At 39.9% G+C, this 19,123-nt stretch overlaps 1 protein-coding gene across 5 annotated transcripts in view; it reads left to right on the top strand.

Moving 5' to 3' along the window:
* MITF (melanocyte inducing transcription factor) overlaps window positions 1–19,123 on the top strand; it is a 166,082-nt gene that overhangs the window by 78,452 nt on the left and 68,507 nt on the right. For 3 of the 5 annotated variants that reach the window (XM_034776188.1, XM_034776187.1, XM_034776192.1), the window contains one exon: window positions 17,176–17,422. In XM_034776188.1, coding sequence (XP_034632079.1) covers window positions 17,176–17,422 — 247 coding nt within the window. Of the gene's footprint in view, window positions 1–6,168; window positions 6,277–17,175; window positions 17,423–19,123 lie in introns of those variants that run through there. The other 2 variants (XM_034776190.1, XM_034776191.1) reach the window with 1 other exon arrangement.

Consider the following 19,123-nt stretch of genomic DNA (forward strand, 5'->3'; position numbering starts at 1 on the left):
CTGTTTAGATAAAACAAGTTTAATTACAGAAAGATATATATATTTTTAAAAGCGATTCCAAGTAATGAGGCATAAAAGTCAGAATTGGTTACAAAGGAATAAAAAGGTAAAATGCAACTAATGTCTAACTTAACAAGCGAAGTGAATTCAAAGCAAAAGTCCCTCATGCTTCAGAAGTCTTACTGGCTGAACTTCTTTCAGACAGGATCCCTCCCTCAGTCCAAAGCAGTTTCTTTGCTCGTCAGGTGTTGAGAACAGGAGGAATAACTTGGGGCATCTGTTCCCCATTCTTTATACTTTTTTCCTCTTCTTTGAGCGTCATCTCCAACTGAGGTTCAGGAGACAAAGTCTGTGGAGACTTTTCCAAGATGTAAATTGCTTGTTCGTACCCTTTTTCCTGCCAAAGAACGGCCACTGAACCAGGTGATGGTCCAAGATTTCATTGACACCTGGCTGTGGCATCAGTTTGCCTTTTGTCTCTGGTTTGTGGCTGGCTGCTTTTCTAAACTTGGAACATGTCTCAGTAATGTCAGACATTAGAATTTTATAACTTTACATACAGCATTGCCACACACATTTAACCAGGACAATAATGATCAGCAAATTGTGAGTTTTCAGATGATATCTCAAGGCATAGTTTGTACAAAATCATAGTCTTGAAAAAAGGATAGACATAAGGCTAGTGACTATTTGCAGCATTAGTCCCATATTTATGTTCAGTGAGAGAAGATGAGGGGATCCCAATTCTATCCCTTCCTGCTCTTCTTTGTAAAGATATAGGGATGAGTGAAGATGAGATCAGGGTCTTGGATATCACAGTGATGGGCACAGATGACGTTTATCTTTCCTCCTCAGAGGGAGAGGAGGTGATGGAGAAGCCATGGGGCCTTTCTGATCTCTTCATGGTAAAACTGGTGCCTGTGTTTGCACAGAAATGAGGTGTTCCAAACCCCAGTTTGAGAGCCCCTGCAGTTGTGTGACTGCTCCTACAGGTAATGTGCCATGGTCCTTAGTGCTAAATAAACAAGATCTAAATGTTTTAACCTAGTTAATCCTGAACTCTCACATCAAGGTTTTGTGATGAAGTCCTTGCAGGATTTATAGGTTATAAACTAAATCCCTGCCTTTGCCTTTTGTCACAGTAACTAAGGCAGATGTGAACTTCAGAGTCCAGTAAAATGTTTTCTGGCTCTCATTTCTGTTTACATGATTCAGGAGTTGGCAACCTTTCCTCAGCAAATATACCCCTAACTCTGAATAGAAATAGCCATTCAAGGATGATACTGTCAGCAACCAGAGAGGATTAAAAGTGTCTAGCAATAGGCTTGTAAATACATTTTGTCAATTTGTCTGCTTTTAAAAAATGTCAGTAGGTGCATGCACTTTGAAGAAGGTTAAGGAGACTCCATATCTGCTTCACTCTGTGTAGGCCTGAGCAAGATGTTAAGAAAAGACTGAAATCTGAGGTCTTTACATTTTGCTAAAACTCCATGAAACTAAATCAATACTATGACAAAACTGTTAAACTCAGTATTTTTTTGCTTGAAAGCAAGCCTGTTTTTGAGCTGAAACAGGAATATTTTTAAAATGTATTTTTTATAATGATCAGTTTTTGCTCTTCACTGTGTTCTAAAGATCATGCGTTCTAATATGTAAACTCGGATTTCACACATGCTCTGAAACGGATCCATTTGTTTTGTTCTGCAGGAGTCCCAGAATGAAACCAGGAAATTATTTACATACAACCTTATTTCTGCTATATCGATGAGTGAGTGTTCATTGTATTGACTCAAGGGTATCCATTCTTAAACATTTATCTTCTTGGTGTTTACCGGAAACATAATGCAGAAACCTTGCTTTCATACATTTATTTAAAATGTGATATTTCATTTAATTAATTGAGCCACATCTGGCTTAAAATATAATTTAGAACATAAGAATGGCCACACTGGGTCAGACCAAAGATCCACCTAGCCCAGTATCCGATCTTCCGACAGTGGCAATGTCAGGTGCTTCAGAGGGAATGAACAGAATAGGTAATCAAGTGATCCATCCCCTGTTGCCCATTCCCAGCTTCTGGCAAGTAGAGGCTAGGGACACCATCCTTGTCCAACCTGGCTAATAGTCATTGATGCATCTATCCTCCAGAATTTGAACCCCATGGTACTGGTAGTCTTGGCCTTCACAACATCCTCTGGCAAAGAGTTCCACATCCTCTGGCAATTTTTTTTATTAGATGTAGTAGTCTGCAGAGTTAATATCTTTTTTTTTCCTTATGTGCATGTGAATAGACAAATTCCAACTAGAAGCAAAGAGCAGAATTTTAAATGAGGATAATTAAATATCATCTAGGGTTGTGGTGGGTTCTCTGTTACTTGTAGCCTTTAAATCAAGACAGGATGGCTTTCTAAAAGATATATGCCATAGTTCAAACAGAAACTATGGGCTTGTTGCAGAAATTATTGGGTGTGGGGTTTTTTTGAGTTGTATTTATGCAAGAAGTCATCTCATCATCAGGGTAGATAATCATAGTGGTCCCTTCTGGCCTCGAGGGATATGATTTATATGTTAGCATGGTGTTAGGCAACATGGCTACTTGTATACTTTACATGTATTTCTCTAAATGCACAGAGTCTTCCGCTAACACAAGGGATCCTATCAAACTTCCACTGAAGTATATGAGAGCCTCTCCACTGATTTCAATGGTTAAAGCTAATTCCCAAGATCATCTTGTTTTTGCTTGCTGTCTGCCAATGCCCTTTGCTCTAGGGCAGTTTCCTCCTTTTTCACTTCCTTATTGCCTTAGTATAAAAAGAATCAGAATTTCCAATTTCAGACACCTTACCTTTATTGATTAACAGTTGTCTTCCTTTCATTGCTCTTTTTTCCTGTAAAGCACCATGTAAGTTTATGGTATGGTCTAAATAAATAATAGGCATTAAAATGACACCAAAAATATATTTCTGGCCCTATTCCTGCCCGCAAGACCCCTTAGCTAACTTCTGGGGTTTTACAATCAATTTTCTGTATTCTTTTTTAAAAATGTGTTTTCTCTTTCCTGTTGCTGTGTGAATGACACACCAATGGGATACAAATTGACTGTAGGAGAAACAGTAAAGCTGATTAAACAAATTGCTGCAAAATACTTAAAGCAAGTAAAAAGCGTCATGAAGGTTTTCCTTCAATGTCCTCTAGTTTATAGCAATCTAACCTGCAGGAACAATGATAAGTTAAAGGGAAAAAGTTGCAAACTCAAGTTACGTTTAAGTTGATAGTGCCCCTTTTACTGACACTTGGAGACGAGTAGACACTCCAGAGTCCTTGGCCTGATTGTGTGTTACCACTGGGGTCTCTTTTTTTTCTTTTCTGGTGACATAAAGTAATCGCTAAAGGAAGCCGATCTCCCCAAGGAATATCCCCAAAGAAGGAGCACTCCCCAGCTGGCATAGAGCTGGCCGAACAACATACTCAACACTCTCATGGTCCCCTTACAACCTTGACCTGTTGTACAAGGGGAAAGAAGGGTGTGTGGCCAGCTAGCATTTCATGGCTGCCCACAGGTGCAAGCAGACTATTGGCAGTCCAAGATAAGTTAGAGTAGTGTGCAGCTGCTGTAATCTCCACCGAGCACTGAAGTATGCCCACGACGGCATCATGGCAAACTACGTTTGCGGCACATTCCCCTCCCCCCCACTTTTTGCAATGGGCATAGGAATGGAAGGACTCAGATATAGGGCTTCAGAATTAGCTGAATGGCCAACCCCAAGCCTTCAGAAGCAATGAGTCAGGCCCCCAAAATCATGAGTGGCTTAAAAATATTTTAAAAAATAATTTGAGGTTAGTTTTGTTTGCTTTCTGATTTTAAGCTTTTCTTGGCATCCAAGAGGGCTAGAAACTTCTTGTTCTTCCCTCCCCACCCCCCTTTTTTCTTGGTGACCTGCTTGCATAATTGCTTGCCTCCAGGAAGTGGGACTTTAAGATACAGACCGAATATCATGGCTAGAGTTGGCAATGCTGAGTTTGTATGTTGTATAATAAGGATCACATTGATCTTAAAATTGTCTCTGCAACAGGCAGGAGTTTGTTTTCTCCATGTATGTATCATGCACTACTGTTAATAAGGTGCACACATTGATGGGTCCCAGAATTTGCACTGTGATTTTTCATTATTGTGGTTGTTTGTGATTCTTTAATCAAGACTTACGTAAGTATTTCCTTTTCTCACTTTTAAAAGTCCTGTTTACACACTCGACATCCTGGTTCGGTTGTGTTGAACAAAGAGATGAGATTTAGGGAACCTTTGAATACTTTAGAAATTATTATCAAACATAGTTGCAACAAGTTAAGTCAGTAAACACAGAATCTAGGATGAACAAAGGAATTTAGTTCCTGAATTACTACAGCACTGTAAACTCTTTTTCCCTTTGAAGAGGTTCTGATAAATGACAAATAAGTGCAGAAACTGAGAATGCTCAACTTGAGTTATTCCTGTTTTTGTTCAGTGGGGCTGCTCACAAGAGTGAGTTTACAGGTCCCAAGAGTCAAGCGATAATTAACATAACTCATTATTCTTTTAACTAAATGACATGAGGTTAGATTTTTAGGGCCAACCAGTTGTAAAGCTGTAGTGTAGTGAAATTAACAAACGTTTTGTCTACCCCATTGGCGACAGCATTATCTTCCTATTTGTTTACCTAGATAAAGAAGGTAAATTTTACATTACAAAACTCCTAAACTGTAGAGATTATCAGGGCAGTGTTATCTGCTGGCTGCTCCATTTTACCACCTTTGTCTTTTATTGTAGCGTGTAGTCTGTTTATTGCAAACATGTTTTTTATCAGTAAGTACTGATAACAGGAAAGTAGTGTCTGAATTGCTTGGAAAAGTCTTTAACAAGGTGACTAATAAGACTTTCAAGTGAAAGGCAAATCTTTAAAGCTAGCTCATAGCAGATACCTGTGAAAGAAAAGCTTAAGTTTGGTCTCATGGTGCATGGCTTTGAAAATTTATTGGAGAATATTAACTAAAGTCCGCTACATTTTAAAATTATTTTTTGACACCTTGCAATTGCTGGAAAGCTGGAAGTCAACCTTACCTAACAGTTTTTCTCTCTTTTTTGCTTGGTGATTCTGCCTCTGTCTTTTTCAAACACAGCTGAAAATAGGTTCTGTAACAGTGCTAATGGAGTCAACTAATGACATCCGTATAGCTTTGACTATAGTGTTTGTTACAGCTATATTCTTATCACCAGGAGGACCTGGTTTCCTTTTCTTAAACTTAGAAGGTGAAAATGGTTTACACTTTAAAGAAAATATATATTTAAAGGCCCTGTCTTCCCACACATAGGCTGCATTTGCCTAAGGAGAAGTAAATTCCAAGCTTTCACACACAATGTTTCAATAAGTTGTTCTACCGGATAACCGAGTTTGTCCCATGGTGGAAGCAAGAAGGGGTTCATCTCCCAGAAGCCAGCAGAAATAGATGTCACTTACTGTTGCAGTCCCTCCTGGGCCCATCTGCTTCTTCAGGCCCCTCTGGTCTCCCGAGGAGTTCAGTTCCTGTGAAAGTCCTGGTTGCTAGGGGATCCTTTGCTAGCCAGTGCTCTCCGACTGCAGAGTAAGTGAGCATTAGTGCTTGTGTGACCAGGCCATAAATTTGTGAAGGGGATAGCTGCTTTCAGTAGCATCTCTTATCTCTCTCTCCCCTCCGCCCCCCAATATCTGGCTAAAGTTTCATTAAGTCAGTGGGCCTATGAGCAGTATAGTTACTTGTGTATAGGCCTTTGCGGGATTGGGCCCTAATGCTACAAACCATGCTTTATTTCTTCAAATCATGGCACAGCATGTATATCTACTGTTCTGGGATGCTCTGATCAAATACTTCATGTGCAGTAGCTTAACATCTTGTTGGTAAGAGATAAGTATATCACACCTTGTGGAACCCTGACTCTGAATTTCTTCCCATTCACTTTTAAATGAGGCTTTTCATTTTACTGTGACAAGCAGCACTTTCCCTCCAGGTAGGTGCTGGATTAAACAGGTCTGTTGATGCAGACAGACGCTAGGGCACCATTCTGGCACAGAACTCTGCTTGGATTGGAGTTGCCAGGGTCTTATCTGGAGCCACCCCTAGTGACATATCCACTGCCAGAACTTAGTTTGACTTTCACTCTTCTCCAAGGGCTTGCAGAACACCTTAAAGAGGTGGAGAGGGGGGGAAGATGGAAGCTCTTAGAGTTCAGATGTTCATGCCATGCTCCTTTGAAAGTTTCTATCTGTAAGTGAGACTTTATTTCAGAAACAGCACTCTGAACAAATTGTCTGATTGATTGTGATGGAGGTTTTGTTCTGAGAGTTAAAAATACTGTGCTTGTTAACTTGTCCTCGGCACCTCGCTTAAAGCTACAACAGCTGTGTCTGACTGGCTAAGACAGAGATAGCAACTTTCGGTAGGGGGAACCTAGAAATGCTTTAATTTGTTTTTAATGAGTTTTGAAATTGTTAAACAAAACATGGTGGTTGGGCTAAAGCAGGGTTCGATATAGGATATAAATGTATTGTGCAGGTTGGGATAACATGATTAGTTGTGTTTCTGATTTATTATACTGACACTCATTTCTTAATGCATCAACACAGGGATATACATGTATGGCAAATTTTCCTTTCTTGAAAATCTTGGTTTTATCTCTAAGCTTTTTTTTTTACTGACATCTCCTGGTTAAATTGAAGTATACAAGATATATTAATATTAAATGATTGTATAGTGATTATTTTTAACCAATATATTTGAAAGTGTCCTTTATATATTTTGAACTTATAATTATCCTCTGAGCTTTTAACATACAAACTGTAAAATCCTTTATTACTGTGACCTTTGCAACTTCTAGATATTGCCTCTTTACATTTACCCTGCTTAGAGATATGGTGATAAAGCTTTCTAAACAATACTGAAAGCTGTGTCCCCAAGTGAATAGGCATTCAAGCAAATCAACTTACGGCATTTTATTAAGTCAAGACTCATGCAAAAGCCACCACCAGAGCTTAATAATTATTTACTGAATGTGCTCAGGTCATGAGAGAGGTTTTCATTAAGATGGAAAAGCATTATGTTCAGCAGCTTGTGAAGGTGTGTTTTAAAGACTGGTAGAAAAAAAATGGAAAAATACTAAATAGTACATAACTTTTAATAGAATTTTTAATTTTAAAAAATCCATACTTAACTGTAGGTTAAAGACAATTGCATCCTGTAAAGTCCATCTGTTGTTGCAACAATTAATTGCTTTATTTGTGAGACTCTTTTTTTTTGTCTCTTTATAAAAACTCATTTTGATTCACCTGCAGATTCCACCCCCCCACCACCCTCCCCCCCGGAACTGGCTTTTTGAAAGATTCTTTAGTCCTGCACCTGCTGACAAAACACCCAGGTGCATCCACTGTAGAACACACCAGTTTTGCTGCATACTGTACTGAGAGTACGTCCAACTGTTTGATGGACTTTAAATGGTGTAGTTGGAGGAGAGCAGCTCAGAGCATGTGTAGCTTGGGATGAACACAGAAACCATTGCGGGGGAGGACAAGGGGGTAGGGAGGAGGAGGTGTTCCTGTCAACAGCGAAGCAAGGGCAATAGCAGGCAGCCTATCTCCATGAACGTGTCACTTTCAAATGTGGAAAATTTCAGTTTCCTGCATCAAAGCAGCAGGAAATGTATGGTGTGTGTGGACCTATATAAACCATTATAACCATTTTATCAGTTTTACTGCCCTGTCCTTGGCAGGAAAGGACGTAGCAGCGTGCCAAGACTCTTTTTTTTTCCACATTGGTATTTAAGCCATGGCAGCCAATAGAATTGTGGAGTGAAGTGTCACTATAACCCACAATCAATTATTAAGTTTTAGGAATGAAGTACAAAGTGCTACGGGGAAACCTGTAGTAATTTGTTGTGTACAAAATCACTCTCCTAACTCAATCTTTTCTCCCTTATTATAACTTTTATAATGTGCTTCCTTATCTTTTTTCCATGGGGTAGCCTTCAGTACGGTGACTAGCAAAATCCACTGGCATTTAAGACGCAATCAGAAGTTTCACTGTTATCAATAGAGTAGGGAATGTAGTGGGGGGGGGGGGGGGAAGGGGCGTTGATTTGAGTGGAGGTTAAGTAGTGCAAAGTCGGTCTGAAATCTTAATTCTGGATTTTTTTCCTCTGTGTAAAGAGACTGAAACCTGAATCAATACAAATTAATTTGTGGTGCTGAAGTTTTTAATTAATCAAAAACAGAAATATCAGAGCCACATGACTGGGAAAGGTTTTATCAGTTCTCTTCTGATAACACCTCTGGCTCAAACAAAATAAAACAAAAATTTCCAGATTAAAATGAATGTTTTAAATTGAGATCCAAGGTAGAAATAACATTGTGAATATCCGACTAGGAACACAAGTCACTCTCTCTATATAAATCAGTGTGGACTGGCTAACTGCAAGACCTTGAACGCAAATTTTTCTAACTGCATTCTCTCTTACCTCTGGGCCTCATAAGGACACGCAGCTCAGTAGATTTCTTGGAATGTTTAATCTTCATGCTTACCATCTCTGTTGCTTCTGTTGGCTTGATTTTTTTTGTACACTAAAAGTTTTGGCTAGGATGATCTCTTGACTAAACCTTTAATGCTGGACTGCTTGAAGTCATCACAGGAAAATAGGGTGGCAAGTGGCCTCACTTTTTGCTTGTGCTCTCACTCCACTTAAATAGTTGAGCTTTAGTAAGATTTTCTCAGATCCTTGGGGTTCTTGAAAGCCCTATCATCATTGTTCAGGCTTATAAAGGAGTAATAACTTCCTGGTAAGCAAGTTTTATCGGATCTTTATCCCCAAATGGCTTAATGGTAAGTCTAGTATCCTATGCTTATTTTCTGAGCTGTTGCCTTCCGCAGTCGGCTTCTCCCTTGGTAGAGTAATGTGGCAGGGATCACGTTTTAGCATTTTATCCAGAAGAGTGTGGAGTAACATTTCAGGATGGAAATATACTCATCTGTTCATTTTGTGGCCTTGTCATTGCCTCTTTTCTACGTAGATCTCTTAAGGTTCATATTTCTTTGTTTCTATCAATCAGTTGTTTATTTGAAGTACTGTGGACCTCTGGAAGCTCAAGAGCTAGCCCCAAATTAGCCAGCAAGTCTGGAGCTTTTTACAGAACAGAGTATTGTGCAGAATAATGATTTTATCCTCTGCATTCCAAACACATCCATTTCTTGGACATTATACTAAGAATAGGTTGTTTTCCAATTCCTTGGCTTAGAACATCTTAAGCCATATTGATTCGAACTTTAAATAGGAAGGGATATTGTAAATTTCATCCTTGCAGGGGCTAGGGGGAGCCCTTCCAAACTTATCCACTCTAGCTCTTTTGACACAAAACTCTCTGCTTGCTTGGCATTGAGTTCAATTACAAACTCAAAACTCTATACCTGTTTGCCTAGTGGTTCAAGGAAACTAGTGGACCTGTTTTGAGCTCTGAACCGGCCTAGATTGATATTGTGTGGGTGGGTTCCACCCAAATCACCTAGCATTTCAACCTGGAAAAGGGGAAAAAACTTGGTGTTGTGTGGGGGTAGGGCAAATCCAGAGCTAAATATAAGTATTCGTGTGTGAAACAAGTATGAGGGGAAAATTACAGCGTTCCTGTGAATTTAAACCACTGAGTTGCATACAACTCTGCTTCAGACAATTCATAGGCTCAGCAAAACAAATGAAAAAAGGAACAGTGAAGAAAGAGTTTGGGCTTGTCACTTTTCTCGCTAGTCAAAAATTGTGGGACAAACTGGAAAACAAAAGCGTGTTACCTTAATTTATCATTTTTACCACATTCACTAGATAAAAATAAAGATTGTCTAGAAACTTTAGTTGATTACTCCCATTTTCCACAAGTTATCCAGAGGTGATGGCTGCAGCTTGGATCTCCTATACTGTCAAAATTGTTGAATGGCTGTTACATCCGTGAAGGACGTCCTTGCGTTTCTTGACTGTGTCTTTGGGAATTATATTGAATGTTTGAATTACCATGTAGATGCTTTGGTTTATCGGTTGTGTGCCACTCTAGGCAAAAGACATAGGAGGTTTTATTTTCCATAAACATGGAATACTAACTGAAAATGAGGACCTTATTTTTCGAGAACTTAGATTGAGTTATTTATTGGTTTGTATTTCTGTAGCGCCGAGGAGCCCTAGTTGTGGACCAGGACCCCATTGTGCTAGGTGCTGTACAAATGGAAAACAATAAGAATGTCGATCCATATTTCTTTTAAACATAATTACTGTGCGTCTTCAGAAAAAGCTTTAGATGCAAGAGACATGGTTGAGTAAAACTTGGCCCATAATTTAGTTTTGTAACAATAGTTTTTTTTGTAAAATCTAAGGTCTACAGGAATATTTTCATAACTCCTTATTAGAAATTTCTTTGGAACTGTTTTAAACAAAAGAATCCAACCTAAATTAGTCTTTGCCACCAAGACCGTTCAAAATGCTGTTGGCACTTAAGAAGCTGCAAGCCAAATTGACTGACTAGAAACTGTCTAGTCTATTTTTTGTTTGTTTTGAGCTGAGACACATATAAAGACCGAAACTAACTGCATAAATAGTGAAAGGTAAATTAGGTTCTGAAAATGTTTAGTTTTAATAATCTGATGTTAGTAACATGGTAAAGGAATTTGGGTCTTTTGACAAATGTAATTAAAAAAAAAATGACCAGTGTCCTTTTTTTGATATAATAATGACCATCTACATTATGGGTAACATGTATAGTCATTCAAATCTTCCAGCCGTCCATACAGACAGAACACGCAGTTTGGACTGTATTCATTAAAAAACTGTAATCAGTAATTTCTCTGGGGCTCAAAATAGCAAATAAAAAGTCAGGCATTTTATGATTCATCAAAGTAGCTTGTGGTGCTCATAAATGTATTTGTTGTACAAACCTAACTACTTGTGTTCCATATTGAAGTATGCGTGTTAGAATATTGATAACCAATTTAATGATTTGTCCGTTTAAAAGATGAGTTTGTTGGTCAGTCTCAGTCCTCCTGACATCACCTCCTGCATTTGGAGGAAGATCCTCAATCTCATCGTTTATCAAAATAGCATTTACTGTGTCACAGAGCTTTCCTACTGCAGAGTTAAACAATTCATTAGTTACACAAGAGTGTACAAGGGGTTAGTCCTCATGCTGTTGGATGGGCAGCATAAGGCCACTAAATGCATTAGGCACCTCCCTGATGTTCTGTCCTGAGCCAAAGTGTGTGTGTGTGTGTGTGGAGGGGGCGGGGCAGGGAGTGTTGGGGTCCGGGTTGTTGTCCATCCTGCTTTTACGGAGTCAGAGTCAAAGATGATTCTCTCAAGAAGCTGGTGGGCATTCAGAGCAGATGACCGTACCACCTATTGTAATAATTAAATTGTGAGCTCACCTGTTTTAAAAAAAAAACAAAAAAAACAAACAAAAAAAAGAAACTGAGGTTCCAAACCTTGTGTGGTTAACAGTCCCATTACAAAACAAACACAAACAAACAAACAAAAAACCTGAGGAGTCCTTGTGGCACCTTAGAGACTAACAAACGTATTTGGGCATATGCTAGTCTCTAAGGCCTGGGCTACACTAGCGGGGGGGAGGGGGAGAGTTTGAACTAAGATACAGAACTTCAACTACGCTATTCGTGTAGCTGAAGTCGAAGTATCTTAGTTTGACTTACCTGGCCATCCTCACGGTGGCGAGTCGACTGCCTCGGCTCCCCCATTGACTCCGCTTACTCCTCCTGCTGAGGTGGAGTACAGGCGTCAATTCGTGGATTCATTTTATCGCGTCCAGACAAGACGTGATAAATCGATCCCCGATACATCGAACACTACCCGCCGATCCGGCAGGTAGTATAGATGTACCCTAAGGTGCCACAAGGACTCCTCGTTTTCTGGTTAAAACAGACTAACATGGCTACCACTGGAACCAATCCCATTACACACCCTCTTCACAAGAATAAGGGTGTTTCCCCAGTGTCTTGGCTAGTTTCCATGTGGACTGCCATGTTCTGCACTAGCAGAAGCCAGTAGCTGACCTTCTGGGATAGACCCAATCAGGGGGTGGCAGGGCGGGAGATGATCACAATTGGAAATGGCAGTTGTGGCTCATTGTGGTGAAGTGTCTATCAAGAAGAGAAGGTTGTAATATTCCTGGTCACTGGCAGTGGCCATTCCTGCCACCTGGGATTTCCAAAGAGGCCCTAGATTGTGAATTTCCTTGAGGGCGGATGCTGACCCTTTGCCAGGGAACGTACAACCTTTGAATTCAGTCCAAATTGAGTTTCACTCAATCCAGTCTCATCCAGGCCTTTAGTTTGGGCAGCTGGGTCTGATGGAAGAAGACCTAGGACTGGACAGTCCATCCCACAGAGGGCACGGCAGCCCAAACGATCTTGTAATGACCACGGGTGGCCTCATGCATTATGTTGTACAAATAAAAGCGACTGAAACTAACTCACTAATAGCGAGCACTCAGGGAAGGGTTGCAGGAAGATCCAATGCATCTATTAAAAATCCTCTTTCTCTTCGCTAGCCGCCTCATTTGCCACTTGCCTGACAGCCTTTGGCTCACGTAGGGGAACTCCGTGTTGGGGAAGGAGCAGCAGCACTTTAGGAAAAGTCCAACTTTGCCTCTTTGTGATGATTAAGAAAAGGGGGCAAATGAGAATGTCAACTGTCACTTTTTTAATAGCACCTCTTCCCCTTCTCCCTTGCACATGATAAGCTAGAGGGGCCAAGGCCACCCCTGTGCCATAAAGACAAGGGGCAGCTGTGCTTAGTGTCCGGACAGATGGAGCAGCTCTGTGTAGCCCCCACCAGCGGCATCTATCGCTGACCCCTCCTCCTTGCAGAAGGAAGAGCAACCGACTCCATGATGTAGTCTTTTCCTCCACATCACCTGTATGATAGCAGAAAATCAATGAAGTTCTCCTTGACCCCTGGAGCCCTGAAGGGCGAGGAGCTAATTGTAATGCAAGTACTTCCTTGGCTCTTTTGCAGGACAGAGGCTGCTGCCAGAGCTTCTAGTCTGAAGACTCTAGGTTTGACCAGTTTTAGTACCTTTTATGTGAGTACATAGCTGTCAGTAGAACAAATGTGAGGAGGGTAAGTTTGTGCACCCCCACCCCGAAAGTGTAACTTGTTTTACTAAAGCAAGTAGTAGATCCAATATGGAATATTTTTCTCATATAAGTTTCATTTGGGCCAAGTTACTCAACTGGAAAAGGGAGTCAGAGCAGAAAGTTTTTCTCAACTTCAGAGCTTCCGTTCCAGTGTGAGCGCTATGGTGTGTGCTCACTAACAGAATCCTGTCCGGTTTAGGAGTAACCACTAAACTATATTGGCTACCTCCATTATGTAACCAGTTTGTGCATGAATAAAAACAGAGCTACACATCTGCTTAGCTCACTAAATTCTTTTGCTGCTAAATAATTTGTTTCTGGCTTCTTCTGAGTATTAAGGATGAACAGAACATTCTGTAATCTCAGGAGCTTGTTCTTCCCCTCTCATCTGGCCCCCCAAATCTGATGTTTTGGATGTGAAAAAGATCAGGCTCCATTTGTTTTTCCTTTATGGCATTTGTGTTAGGAGTATACTGTCAGATCTTCTATTTTCTAGTCAGTCACACACAAAACAATGTCTTTTTAGCAGCCCAGAACGTCGAAGAGACTTATAAGATCAACAGACTTAAAATCAGAGATAGGATGAGTTTGTTGCCAGGTTATCTAAGTCATTTCTGAGGAAGGACTGAACTTTTTTTGTTTTTTTAAAAGAACGCAAAATCGTAGGATCATAAATCATAGGACTCGAAGGGACCTTGAGAGGTCATCTAGTCCAGTCTTCTGCACTTGTGGCAGGGAAATGTTGAAGAGTTATACAATGAATTGCCATTATAGACAGTGGGCCTGCTCCTGCACCCATTGACATAAATGACAAAACAGAGTCAGTTTCTCCCCTTGTGGCATGCTGCCATAGCTGAGAGCAGCAGAGGTCCTTGAGCTGCAGACTCATTGGTGTAAATGAGAAGGGGTTGCTGGCAGGCCGTTCTTGGCAAAAGCCCTACAGCTTCAAAATTCACTTCCCCCTCTTCGGGTTCAAAATAGCTCTGATTTGAACTTCAGGGTGCCTTGCAAGACTCATCCATTCCCCCTTCCCCCCACCCTCATGACAGTTGAAAATGGGGAAGAATGGAGGGGTAAATTGTTTTGAGGAGGGATTGGAGTGGGATATCTATTTGCTAAACTTGGTATGTACGTGTAATCTCTGCCAACGACACCTAGAGCGTATGGATGGGCACCCTCTTTAGCATGTCTATAAACCTAAATAAAATGTCCATTGACGTGAATAGGAGTGGGATCGAGCCTTGTTTTTTGCAGCTGAAATGGTATTTCAGCTCTAACCTGTAGCTATTTTAGTAAGCAACCATTTAAATAGAACCTCTCTGCAGTTTGGAAATGTCTGAATGTCTTTTTAAAAGCTCTTCCAAACTTTAACAAAGTTAAAGAACACTGTGATGGGCTTAGGATGTGAGAATACTTCACTGTTAATTGAAAGGCTCTTTTTGTGAGTATCACAGTCAATGACTTGTCTTGAGCAGCTAATTAGTACGATTATTCCACAGCTGCATTAGTTTCACCACAAAGGTTTTCTCTTGTTTTATCAAAAGGATCAGTCTCTCTGGGAATGTTTCAACCTGACAGGCCTTAAATAGCAACACAGCCTCTTCTCCCCCTTTTCCCCCCGCCCCTTTTTAAGGAAAATTAGATTGTGCGCTCTGGAAAATCTGGGTTTAATGTTATTTAAACAAAATAACCCCTTTCCCTTTTTATTCCTACTGTGACCAATTTAATTTTAATGTACTGGTTCTAAACACCGCTTGCCAGATTTGCGCAATGGGAACTATTGGGTGTTAAGCACCTGAGGATCAGATTTCTCAATGGGAGATGTTGGGTGCTGAGCACGTCTGAAAATCTGGCCCTTTACCTATGCAATGGTGTCGCTTGACTGGAATGGCTGCACTTTAACATGTTAATGTCGTTCTTGTCATTTGAAAGCATCATACGTTTTAAATGTTAATGGGCATAATACCGTTTAATTTTTGTGTGATTAATGCTGTTGATTTAACATTTAATCTAATCAGAAAAAAATGTGTTTTGCAGCTGAGATTTCTGTTGGGAGGTGTTGGGATCTGGTTCTTAATAAGAACTCAGACATAGCAGGTGTTAGTGCTCTTTGTTTCTGACTTCAATAGAAGTTACGGCTTTTGAAAATCCCAGTCCTACTGTATGAACTCGGCATATGCTGTGGGTTCGATCCTACACCGATCAGCTGCAAAGGTGAAGGTTCAAGCAACAAATTCATGTCTGTACTGGGGGGGGGGGGAAGGGTGCATATCTAAAAGAGACTTCACTGTCTTGTGTGGATGCGTTATTTCTGTAATATTATCTGTTCTTAACTGCTGAGTAGCTTTAACCATCTACAAAATGCACTTGCCTACCTTCCATAGAGGCGCTGCTCAGTGGTTTTAAATTATTTTGGGTGGTTCTTGGAAAGACACCATAGAAATAATGGTTATTTTTTATTAAGGTTCCACTTTTAAAGGGTTTTTAATGAATGATTAATTGGCTATTGTAGATTGCTATAGCATGCAAGAGGTCAATATAACCACTTTAAACACCTTCTACTGATGTACTTGTAATCATCTATATACCGCATACTACTTTATATACTATAAAACACACGTTATTCATTTATTAACTCTTTGTAAACTACTCGTAAATAGAATCTCAATATAAAGTCTGACTGTAATAATTATAACAAATCTAAGTATACATGGCATTATACAGCATAGTAGTTGGAAAAAATCAGCCCAAATAAAAATATTTTACAATAGTGTGTGTGTGTGTGTGTGTGTGTGTGTGTGCGTGTTTAAAAAAGTGGCATATGTGAAATGGATCAAAATGGGAATGAACCAGAAACTTTCTTAACCTCCCAAAGTTGTCCTTGGTCAGGTATCTGTTTGATTATAGCAGTCCCTGGTAGGTGGGATATAAAATGAACAGGTTGAATAATAATATTAACTGGCACTGAGTCTTCCTTTTACACTTCAGATTGTCACGTGTTCAGGAAAAAACAAATATCATGTCCTCTTCAAATATCTTGTCTTCAACCTTTCCAGTTTCTTTTATTCTCTTTCTCTCTGTCTGCTTTTCCTGTGTCGTGTTATATGTAAAATATGGGATTTGTATTGATCATTGAGTTGTGAACAAAGAACGGGCCAGATCATTCCATCTGTGGAAAAACCGCATTGCAGAAAGCCTCTCGCAGCTATTCCCATATACCCTTCATACCCTTCACTTCCCCTCCTAGCATGGATCCATTACAAGCTATTGCTATTGGTTGCCCTACCTGCACCCACATCCCACTCCTCACTTCAGGCCTGCTAGTGCCATCAAAGTGAGTTGATACTGTCACAGGTGGTGGTCGCCCCTGAAGAGAGCGCTACTAGCAAACTCGAATGTGGTGCAAGGAGCCACTGCCCCAACCCACCCTTGAACACCAAGTTAGTATGGAGGGGTTTCCATGTGCTCTTGGGGAGGCAGGAACATGCGGTGGAACTTTAGCGCCAGGCCTCAGTAGTGCTGGGAATCCTCCCCTATCCCCACGCCTACATAAAGGGTTGTGTAAAGTCCTCTTAACCTTAAGAAGATGCTAAATACATTCAGTTGATTTTTAATTAATAAAAGCATTGCCACTATAAATGGGAGTATGAAAGAATTATGGTCATGCTACAACAGGGCTCAACGGGATGCTGTATTTCTATTAGATGTTAATGAGCATTAGACTTCTAAAACTTAAAAATTTCCTCTTTGCTGCTAGAGATCAACATTGAAAATAATGGCTAGACGTAATCAGGTTAATGTAGCTTAATTTGGCTTCTAAGGACCTAAAGTAGATCAGCTCCAAATTCCAATTTACCCTGGGCAGCGTATCATTACTCATTCTCGTATGTGTGAGAGCCACTTTGTTTCACACTTAACGTAACTCTGCAATCGCAGGAAATAATTATTCTAACCGGGGAAACTGAGATGTCTGTGGCTTTGGTCTTCCCACAGCAGTTCCGAGCATCCTGGAGCTTCCAAGCCTCCCCTAAGCTCCTCCAGTATGACATCACGGATTTTGTTACGACAGCAGCTCATGCGTGAGCAGATGCAGGAGCAAGAGCGTCGAGAGCAGCAACAGAAGCAGCAAGCAGCCCAGTTCATGCAGCAGAGAGTACCACTCAGTCAGACACCAGCCATCAACGTCAGCGTCCCCTCTAACCTGCCCCCTCCTACCCAGGTGCCAATGGAAGTCCTCAAGGTAAGTGAGTGTGACTTTTGTTCAGTTCACTGGCTCTCATGCTTGTCTAAACATAGTCTATGTAATAGTGACATGGTTACTGATGTTCATGGCAACTAAACTTCACAAATAAGATGCAGGGTCTGGTTTCATTTTTAGCTTTAACTCAGTGTCCCAGTACCAGAGAAGAATGAGAAATTTTTAACTTGATCTCAGATGTTTGTCTGAAAATGTCTGTCTTTCACATATTTAAAGATTCCCTCTTAAAATAATTAATATTTCAAACCAGCCTTCCGTTTAAAACAAATTAATTTCTGATCAATAATGGTTTTAAATACTGAATCAAAACCCATTACAAAAGATCTTCTCAAAAAGACTTAATCTGGAATACGGTTGAGTTTCCAGCCTTTTGCAACTAGCCATTGTAATCCTTTTTGCTCAAATGTTTTGACTGCTATTAGTAGCTTTGAGTTCCTTGTTAGACTAGAAACTGTAGGAGCTTGTTAGTATCTTGCTGCCGGAGACTATGTAGCTTGCTAATTACTGAGAAAAACTGTAACAAGAACAGACTTAGTTTCACACATGTTGGGTAAGTTGAGATAGAGTAGTGTAGCGTGAAATGCCTTGTTAAAGGAACATATAAAATGATTGAAAAGATAAATGAAATAAGTCGACATCAAAGTAAAGCACAGTAAGTATGCAAATACTGAATTTTATCTAACGCATGTAACTCCTTCTTTGTTTACTTGATATTACAATATGAAGGTTAGCAACTTTTTCTGGCCAGTAAGCAAACTGTAAACCAGTAAATCCAATTGAAGTTGGTTACAATAGAGTATTTTCAGAGTATGGTGTAGTGCTGGCATTTTTGTGTGTCAATTCCATTTTAAGCTTTGTTTTAAGAATAGTGTGGTAGATTTAAAATAAATATATCTTAAAGCAAACTGTGTACACTTGGGTATCCCACAAGTTTTATATAGGTATTTTTATTTATCGTTAATACATTATCACTTATAGCGGTGTTAGTGTTGTCATGTTAAATAAAAAGAATGGTAAAAATGCCATTATTGGAGTTCCCTGCAAAAAAGTAAATAGGATCAGATTTGAGTACAGCATTAATATGTTTTGGCCGTGAGAAGGAAGGACATTAAAGAATGTATCTGAATTTTGATTCAGGCTCTAGTTTTCTGACTCTTCCCCCTAATACAGAAGCTATTAAAATGAACAAAGAATGTTTGACTGGAAAATAAATTATTTGTGATGAAGAAATGTACCGAATTTCTTGCGTAAATGCTATCGTGTAGTTTGAATGCACACCTAGCTGATAGGTGTAGACTGTAATGTGAAATATTCTCCTATTCAGAATACACTTGAATTAACAAGGAAATGATGATGCATTCAGAGTCTCAGTGAAAGAGCTTTATTTCCGAATCTCCCACTGGGTATGTGTAATGTTTTATGCCACCTTTGGCATTTAATTATAACAACATATTTGGCTTATTTCTGCTAAATTTGATCACTACTGGAAATATTTAATGCCCTGTTTGTTATGTGACTGCCAGAATCACAGCAGTAGTATTAGTAAGATGCTATAGATTCATTATTTTGTAGCCGCCTTCTTACATGAGAGAAGGGGCAGTCTCTTATTTTTTGATGGGGACTGAAGTAATAGCAGAGGCTCTAATAGAAAGAAGCTGTCAGGAGGTACCTGATGGTCAGTTA

The sequence above is a fragment of the Trachemys scripta genome, chromosome 7 (assembly GCF_013100865.1).
Source record: "Trachemys scripta elegans isolate TJP31775 chromosome 7, CAS_Tse_1.0, whole genome shotgun sequence".
Classification (NCBI taxonomy): Eukaryota; Metazoa; Chordata; order Testudines; family Emydidae; genus Trachemys; species Trachemys scripta.